The sequence below is a fragment of the Fringilla coelebs genome, assembly GCF_963513975.1.
Source record: "Fringilla coelebs genome assembly, chromosome: 13".
Taxonomy (NCBI): domain Eukaryota; kingdom Metazoa; phylum Chordata; class Aves; order Passeriformes; family Fringillidae; genus Fringilla; species Fringilla coelebs.
Window position 1 is genome coordinate 847,095 of NC_140039.1, and position 9,629 is coordinate 856,723.

General features: G+C 40.5%; 1 protein-coding gene across 4 annotated transcripts in view; it reads left to right on the forward strand.

Moving 5' to 3' along the window:
* The window catches only part of FGD3 (FYVE, RhoGEF and PH domain containing 3), a 93,873-nt gene extending 86,453 nt beyond the window's left edge, over positions 1–7,420 (forward strand). For 3 of the 4 annotated variants that reach the window (XM_084214388.1, XM_084214390.1, XM_084214391.1), the window contains 2 exons: positions 4–144; positions 6,021–7,420. In XM_084214388.1, the coding sequence (XP_084070514.1) occupies positions 4–144; positions 6,021–6,245 (366 nt within the window). In that variant the 3' untranslated portion in view covers positions 6,246–7,420. The remainder of the gene's footprint in view (positions 1–3; positions 145–6,020) is intronic. The other variant, XM_084214389.1, reaches the window with a different exon arrangement.
* Positions 7,421–9,629: the final 2,209 nt, after the last annotated feature.

Consider the following 9,629-nt stretch of genomic DNA (forward strand, 5'->3'; position numbering starts at 1 on the left):
CAGAAGCAAAGCATCCTTGTGGCTGAAAACAGCCTCTTCAGCAGCTACCTCCAGTTCCTTGAAAAAGGGAAGACTTGGTACAAAATGTGGGTGACCATCCCCAAGAGTGAACCTCTTGTTCTGTATCTGCAAGGAAGCAGCCAGGTAAGATGGCATTCATGAGGGCTAACACACAGAAAAAGAAAAGCATAAGTTTAAACATGTTGAGCTGAGAAATGGGTCAAAGGATTTGGCTTGGTTTCAACAACAGTACTGAATTTCCTTTTCTGTATAGGCACAAAGCCTCAGAGATTTTAGGTTACCTTATTACTATACTTACTGCTGATACCATTGTGAGCAAATGTTAGAACTCATTGATTTTCATTCAAATTTAAAAAAAAAAAGAGGGCAAAACAAGGATAATTAGGTTATGCTTTAGCTTTTTTAAGGTTTTAGACAGGTGTAGTCAAGGGTTTTATTAAGCTGTCGTTAGGGAAAACACTTTCCTGTTAAATATATGTAGCTACAAAGGAGGTTGGAAATTGCAATTGCTGGAGCTGCTGGTTCAGCTTTTTTTTTTAAACCTAGTTCTGGGTTGATAGGATAGAGGAATTTGTGAAAATGTAGATGTTCTTTGTCCTGAAAAATTATAAAGCTCCTTGTCATAGCATCATGGGGTTTTATCTTTAATTGAAATACTTACATTTATAAAAGTTTTTTGTCTCTAAATGTACAGTTGATGCTAACTAGCATTTGTGTTTGATGAAAATCAAGGGATAGAAACATCTATATCCAAACTAGAAATATCTGTCATGCTTCCTTAGCACTGAAGAACGACAATGCTGAAAGGAGATTCCCCCTATCCAGCTTTGCGTTTGGCATTTGACATATCTATACACAGCTTTGTTTTACCTCCTGGGTGGGATGGAAGCAGTAATGGACCTGAATTCAGCCAGCAATTTCCCTGCTGTAGTTGTAGTGATAAAAAGGTTTTCTTTTTATTAGCATCTGTTTGTGGCTAGGATCAGTCAAGGAAAGAAATTTTCCCTGTGATTTTATAAAACATTTCAGAGTAAAGTTCAGCTGGAATCTGATCGACAAATGCTACACCTTGTGGTTAGAGCTGTGCTCGTTTCACAGCCTGTCAGCAGGAGCACCTCTGGCTCTAAGTAAGTTGGTGTAATGTTTGAAACAGAGTGGTCAGAGAGGCTGAAAGCTTGAATTAGGAGCTTCAGCCCCCTTGGCTCCATCTGTGGTTCCAACCCCGCCGTGGGAAAGCCTCCAATTTGTCCTGCAGACAGTGAGCTGCCTGGTTTCCCTCCTAGTCAGTGGGACATGCGTGGCTGAAATTACACTTTGGAAAAGCAAACAGCCTCAGACAAGGCACTAAAACAAAGGCAACAAATCCAGTCTTTAGCTTTCTCTGGACCAGGGTCTGGAGAAAGGAACAGTGCTTTCAAAAGCCAAGCAGAGAGAACAGCATCGCCCGCAGAACTTTTCTACTGATGTGCAAGCTGTGCCTCAGCCAAGGCCCAGTCCAAGCCCTGCACCCACACAAGGCAAGCCAGATTGTCTCACACTTGGGCAAGGAGAGTGGGAATAGAAGGAGAGAAGTTAATAGAGGGAGAGAAGTTTAAATACTTTGGCCTTCCTCACACAGAAACAATGTGTATCATCTAAGAGGTGGTAGGGGGAGAAGTTGAGAGGAAGCAACACCCCTTACACAGTATGATTGAGAATTTCTGCTACTGCCCAAATGATTGTTGCAGTACAGCACAAATAATAATCCATGGACATAAATCACATGCATTCAGTGCAAACTCAGTGAGGCTTGATTCTGCAGGCCCCACCTGACAGTCATGCAAAACCACAGATGGAAGCCGGGGGAACTTCTCTCCTTCAGTTGCTGTGTACTTTGTCCATGTCCTGCCAAATTTGATCTTGAGCCTCTGCTGATATTATTAGTAAGATCCTGTTTTTTTAGGGGAAAAGGGTGCCTTTGGCACTGATTGTCAATTTTATGACCGTTAAATTTAAAGGTTAGCGTCCTCAACTATTTCAGGGGTGAGAGAATTCTCCCAATAAAGTATCAAGAAAGCAAAAGAACGAGGTTATTTTTCTTACATTCCAAAACCAGCATTTACGATCAGGAATGAGACTATAAACAACAAAAGTTACTCCTTTCTTCAAGGACCTGCCATTCCCATTTGTATACTTCACTTTGCATCCAACTGCAAGAAAAAATTAGGAAGTCCTATTTCTTGATATTAATCCAACATTCTTGTCGATTCTGGTTTACGTAGCATAAACTAAACTTCTGAGGAAAATCTCTTCCAGAGCTTCATTACTGGTGTCTGAATGTCTGGAATCAGTTGGGAGCCACTCATATGCTTAAATATTTTTTTCCCAGGCATAGTTCTGTTTTGCATAACCACCTCTGTGGATCTCACAGACCTCTTTAGACCTGCAAAGAAGCATTTCAGTGCCTGAGATGTGTCTTTTTGGGAATAATATTGCCAACAATAGTATTAAACTCTTGAAACATAGAGTAAAGCATGACTGTAGAAGTTTGAAAATTGGGGGTTTATTGTTAAGAAGAACAGAAAGAATAGCTGGCTCTTGGGAAGAAGGAGCAAACCAAGCTGAGTCTGGAGCTTTGATTACAGTGAAAGCTTCTTCCTCTGAACCCCTGGCCCTCATGCCAAAGAAGGGATACTAGTGCAGGTAGAAACATGACTCACAGATTTAAAATAGCAAGAAAATGGCTCTTTTTGCTCCTTTGTTCCCAGAGAATGAATTAATTCCCTGAGTGTTCACAGTTCAAGTCTTGCATAAGACTTTAAGCATGAGGTTTCCCAGCTTATTTAGGTTCGGGAATCATACCAATTTGATTTGCCCTCAAATGGAGTCACAATTTGTACAGCTGTTTGTTGTGCTTGTATCAGTGAAATTATAAGAGTTTACTTACAAGCAAAGACCACTTCAAGTGTAAGGAGCAGCAGTTTTAAGATAAATTAGTCTTTTCAAGGACTCCACCCGGACCTTCTGCCCCCGTTGGCCTTGTAAAATGCACAGCTACTTGCAGAGCTCTGATATGAACTTATCTGAGTGAGATGTGCAAAGGCTTCCAGGATAGCTGGAAAAGTAATGGATTTTGAAGAAATATGAAGGGTAAAACTAGGATAGCTAGAGCTATACTAGTACATTAGCTATATTTAAGTATATATCAGATATATAGCTATATTTATGTATATATCAGATCATGCTTGATCCAAGAGAAAATTTTGCTTTATACAGAAGAGAAATTTTCTGTTCATCATGTAAATGTGATTTACTTTTATTAAAAAAGGGAGTAGCTGAATTTGAAATTGAACTCAGGGTTTTTTGAGAAGTGCTTTTTTTTTTGCTTGCCTGTTGATCCTGTTCAGTAGAAACTTTACCAGGCCCTGCACTAAACTCTGCTTGCCCTTTTTTGATTCTGAAGATCACAGGAGTCTCTCAATGACTTGTGTAAGGTTGGGGTTAGATCATGAGTGGATAAAGAGTGGAGTTTGGGTAGAAAAAAGCATGGATTTTCTAAGCTCACTCGGAAGTAGGAGGGGGAAAATGCCCTTGGTGGGTCATCATTGTCCAAAAGGGCTTATACACTGCAAAGAACTGTGCAGTGCCAGAGGCATGTCTGTATGCAGGGGTGCCTGGAACAGAACTGCCTGTGTGGTGGCCCTGAGTAGTCTGTTCCCAAATCTTAAACCCTAGGTGTTGCAATGGCTGTGACAAAACAATAAATACCTGGTGCTCTGATGACCTAGATAAATAACCCATTTGTGTTGTGCTGCTGAGGGTCAGGACGAGTGCACAGCGCTTGTGATTGCTGACAGTACTACACATCCACTAAATTTTTATCTATCACTCACTCACTATCTGAGGAAAATTATTGGAATCAGCCCTAAAGTGAAGCTCTTTCAGCACTGGGTATTTTGGTTCGATGAAATACCGGTATCTTGCGGTCGTACTATGTTGCATGCAGAAATATTTTTTAAAATTTTAAAATACAGCCCAACCAGCCAAATCCTGTAGGCTCTTAAAAGGAAAACATGAATTTCATCTCTCTTATAAGGCCTGTAAATCCTACTTACATGCTCAGTATAAGGCTGGAATTCCTCATGGGTGCATAATAGCTGCAGGATTTGCTGGGCTTCAGGGAGGAGGGAAGGGCTCAGCAGCAAAGGACATCCACGGATGCTGCTGGTCCCAAAGAGAAGTCTGGATCGGGGGTGGGGTGTTCCTCAAGGCCAAGTGCTCTACCTTTACCTCTCAGTAGTACAGCTTTTCAGAGATAATGTAAATCCCTTCCTTTTGGATCAGGCAGGTACAGACAAAGGGTCAAGGGCAGCATATTAAGGGAGGATGCAAGACCAAAGGCAGACTGCTTAATTTGCCTGTGTCTGCACGTGTTGGGTAGGTGCAACACAAACAATTTAAACATCAATTTGCTCTTACAGTGCGCTTTGTGGCTACAAATAACATCATTTGTCATTGTCATGGGCAACCTACAATTTTCCATTTTACAAGTCTAAATGTCTACTCTTCCAAACCAAGACCAGTGAAACAGGCATGGTTGAGCATGCATGTGCTCTTGTGCATTTGTGTCCATCAGTCTCATGTTTGCTTGCTTGAGCAGTGCCACGTGTGCAGGAGCTGCTCTGTACATGCCAGTTCTTCTGCATGGGCAAGACCTTCCTGTTTTTAGGGGTGTGACTGTGCTTTCAGGGAATAGAAACTGTGCTGCATTTAGGACAACTAGTTACACTCAAATGGGAACTGAGTGTAACTTTAGTGTTTAGCCTAAAGCTGCCTTAAATCTCCTTGAACAGTGCTTGGTCTTCAAGCAGTTGGACTCTGGCATTTTTGCATGACAATAACAAGCAATAGACGAATCAATCAAGAAGCCTGTATTGATAAACTGGAGTAATAAACTGTGATACATTTTTGACTGTGTTTCTTGCCAATTTAGTTAATGTATATATCTGCATTAATGTGAGCAGTTTTGATACTTGAATTACTTTAGACAAAGTGTGAGAAAAGTAGGCATCTATTTTGGCCATTGTTCTCAGAGTTTTGGTCCTCTTCCAGATTTACCAAGTCATCTGCATTTGGTGTGGGCTGACAAAAGAATGACTTTGCCAGTTCTCTGTGGGATGCTTCGTTAGCTTTGGTATGGGGCTGCAACACAAGCAGCTGCTACAGAAGGTGACAGCTTTGTGCAGATGCTTGATGCCTGTGGGATTCAGACTTCAGTTTGGGAACTCATCTTTAGAAACACTTTGCTGGGAGCAGTTAAAGAGGTTGCTTGGCCATGGCACACCTTGCCTTGCTAAAATATGTCTTTCTTGAGAGCTTAGGAGAGGAGTTGGTTGATGCTCAAGATGTGACTGTTAGAGAGCTGTATTTTCCTTAGATCTGTGAGTCAATCTGGCTTTGAATGGATGATCAAGAATTTGAGCACTGGCTTTCTTGACATCTCTCAAAAGCATCATAAATTACTGAAAATCAAAAATTGTCTTTTCTTTCAAAGACTTTTTCCTTGCCCTTTAGTTGCCTTGGCATCACACAGGGTCCAGCTTTGCTTAATTGCTTCCTTTTAACCAATCCTACAAAATATCCCATGATGTTCGAAAGGGAAAACATCAAACTCTTCTAGGCTGGCTCCCATTGCCTGTACCTAACGCAGAGGAAGTTTTGTAAAAGACACGCGCATAAGTTACATGAAATGATATGAAAATCCCTGGCCATATTTACTGTGAAAGGAAATCAGTGAAGTAAGAATAAAGCACCACTAAGCCATTGCTTTTCGCTGGTTTAAGCTGAGCAGTCGGTACTGCCTTGTCCCCGCTTCCTTCGTTGCAGCGCTGAACGAGGAGCCTGGGACTGCGTCTGTGTGCTTCCTGCAGTGTGTGCCTGCTGGCTCCGTGCAGTTTACCCCCCTCCCACCTCAAACTGCATTTGCTCCTGAATCCTTACATTTGTTTTCTCTCCTTTAGGATGGACGAAGCCCACGTCCAATCCCTCTGCCTGGCTATGAAGTCAGTTTACCAGGGTCTGGTGAGAAGTTTGATCTGAAGCACGTTTTTAAGCTTTGCCAGTCCCATCAAACTCTCTATTTCAGTGCAGAAGATGAAGAGCTGCAGATGAAATGGATGGAAATTCTCACCAAAGCTGCCAAAGGAGAGACTGAGGATACAGCTGAAGGGCTCAGCAACCCATAGATCAAGTTTTATTTAGTTTCTTTCCTACATGCTATAAACCATCACTTGAATTTGGTATTCATGGCACTTTGGAATCTATATGGCTTTATATTTTCATGTGTCTGCATAGGAAGTTCAGTGGTTTCTCACCTTTTATTGTACATTTTTCAAGTACAGTAGTTACCTGCCATATATTATGTTAAAGAAAGAAGTAGTTATAGTTGTTGGTGGTGTCAATGCTGGTTTTAAAACAAAAGGCAAGGAGCAAAGCATTAATTTTAACAAAGGTAATGGAAAATCATCAGTCTTGTTTTCCTAAATGTATATTTTCCAGTCCTTTTGATTGCTGTTGAGTGCAGGATGTGTATATTCTGTGATTAGTTCTATAAATGCTGCCTTTTAAGTTAAATGTTGTAAAGGCTTGTGCTGGCCACTGACATTCCATTCTCTGCCTTGCCCTCCTGGTGATGCCCTCTTTGTGATGTGTGAGCAATGTACTGAGTATTTTCCTGTTGCTAAAATTATGTCTCTGCTGTTTTGAGATGAGCTGTTCAAATGACAAATAGTGTAGAAGGGACTTCTAAAAATGACTGCAAGTGCTGCAGAACAGAACATTAAGAAGTCTCATTGCTTTTAAGCATTTATTATATTGATTGCTTTCTTCTGGAAACAATACCTTCCTTCCTTCTATTGGAACCCATTTTGATGTAAGTGAACAAACATTTTATACTGCAAACTGGGTTATAATCAATAAACAAAAACATTTTTAGTACATACCATACAAAAAGGTGACTTTTTTGTTGTATTGGTTAATTTAAGTGGCCTAGATTTTATTTATATAATTTGTAAATAATGTTTCATAAGTATTTTAAGAATTTTTAAAAGACCTCACCTAATTAACAGGATTTAGTACATAGTATAAGAGATATTTGTATGAACCGAATTTGTAATTTAATTTTTCTGTTCACCTGTTTTTGTCTTATTTTCAAACATAAATGCTTATCTATTTAAATAAAAATTCCTGCAGTTAACTCCTGAGCCAAATTTCAAAGGCACAGCAAAGTTTAGGTCAACATTTAATATAGGTTAAAAAAATTTATAAAAGTCTAAAGCAAACAAACAACAACAAAAAAAAGGCATATCTGTTCCTAGTCCTAGTAAGCATGTAGTCTCCATCAAAATGAAATAAAATCTGTCACAGTACTGTATTTTTAAATGGTTTGGTTTAACTTTTGTTTCCTCTTCAGCCTTCTACATTTTCTGATATTGATAGAGAGGAAGAAATCCTCCATACTGACAGAGTTTTTTAGGATTGTTGAAAATTAGTGAGCTGCATGAGTGAGTATTTTTTGGACCTACAGAAAAGGACTTATCCTTGTGTGGGGTTTGGTATATTTTTTACATTGGTGAATAAACCATGTACCTGAAGTCCATGATGATAAAAAATTAGAGGCTATGTATTTGATTATCTACTGGAAAATTTTCTTGAGACTTGCATCTTTCTTCCCTATCCACCCACTCCCAACAGTCTACACAGAAAAGATTTCTTGAAGAGTAGCTTTTACCATGAAAAGGAATTCTTTCCAGTGTGTGTTATTTCTTCTCCCAAGCTTCCTTGAAAACGTAATGATGTAGAGTGCTTAAAAATTTACTCATTTAGTAACATTTCTGCTTTGGAGGTGGGGCGTTTGTTTGTTTGTTTGTTTACAATGTGCTAACGTTCTCTCATTCTATGATTTTAAGCAAATCAAGGGAAACGTGCTTGGTGAGCACATTAACAAACCAACATGCAGTAATGCAAGAGCAAAGCACCCTCAGAGAGCAGCCCCAGGCTACAGAATGCTGTTGTAGGAGAGTTTGTCTTGGTTGGCATTGACTGACCAGCACAGGGTCCCAGGGTACAGCGCTGCTGTGAAATCACAATCGAGCTCTGAGAAAGCATCACACAACTCTGAAGGCTTGTCCTAAATTTCCAGCAGGATCTAATCTCACCCAGACCAAAGGCTGGAGGGTTAGGACCTTTGTTTCATTCTCCTTCCTCATCTTCTCTCCTTTGGAAGGAACTAGGAACTCCCAAAGCTAAAGAAATAGGTGTTGCTGACAGTATTTGTCATAAAAGCTGTTCTGAGCTCAGCCTGCTTCTGTGCAGGGGGTTAGCACAGGGATCAAGCATCCCATAAATACTACATATGCCTTTGTATTAGTGCATAAATAAGATTTAAGCCACTAAGAGACCCTTTCTAGCTCTGCATAGAGCTGAATTATATATGCTGGCCATGATAAGACCAGAGGAAAAAAAATAAATATGGCAGCAGCAGTTAAGTTCAACCAGGGGACTGAATTTTGATTAAGTGGGGATTAAAAGTACAATACCCATAGCTGCAGTGTCCTGACATCAGCACATTTCATAAAAGATGTCAAAATCTCACAATAAGCCTTCTCAGTGCATGAGGGATGTGGCCTGTGGAGCTGCATCAACTTTGCTTCTTGCAACCATGAAGTAAAACCCACCAGGTCTTTTTGACTCTGCCTGTCAGGTCAAGGCACCAGACCCTACCTGCCTCATAGACAAAACATTCCTGCTCTGAGCATGGCTGGGGCAGAATTAAACCAAGCTGTGGTGCTCTGGGCTCTCAGGCGCTGCAGGATGCCAAAGTTCTGCTGTGCTTGGGAGCTAAACCTCACAACTCTTGAGAGAGCTTTCTTGGTCCTTCCTGTCAACAGCTGAATAAACCTTTCCTTTGCTTCTCCAGGAGCTGCTGTCTCTCTCCAAGGTGCCCATCATCTCTTACCTGACTTAAAGTGATGTCTCTCATTTTTTCCTGCATTTTTTGCTGTAAATTGACAATCACAGATTTAGGGTTTGAACAACCCTGGATTTCTTTCAGGAAGATTTCTTTAACAAATCAATTAGCTGTATTTAATCTCATTCCCACAAATTTTTCATTCTGAGTGTTTTATTTGATAATTTTCCTATTAAAATGTGGTGTTATGCCTTCAGAAAGAAGAGGTGGCAAAGGCAAAAATACAAAGAACTGGCAAGGGAAAAAGGCAGTGATAGAGCAGACAGATGGGGCCAGTCTCCAATTATTTGCTTCCTTCCTAGAGGTGGGATGCATGTTGGTGGGTGGCTTATTTTGCAGGTGGTGAGAAAGTTGGGTGATCGGGATGAGGAACAACATTGAACTACAACTCGGAGAGACACAGCATTCCAGAAATTATCTGGATCCAGTAGATTCACCTACATCATCTCCACCTACATATGAGCCTTTGGTACTGCACAAGCAATACCTGAGCTCCACTGCTGTCATCTTTGAGCTTGGACCAGCCTCACTGTCAACACCAAGACTACACAAAATCAAAACAGTCACTTAGGAGGTTTTATTTGAAATCAGTGTCTCCATT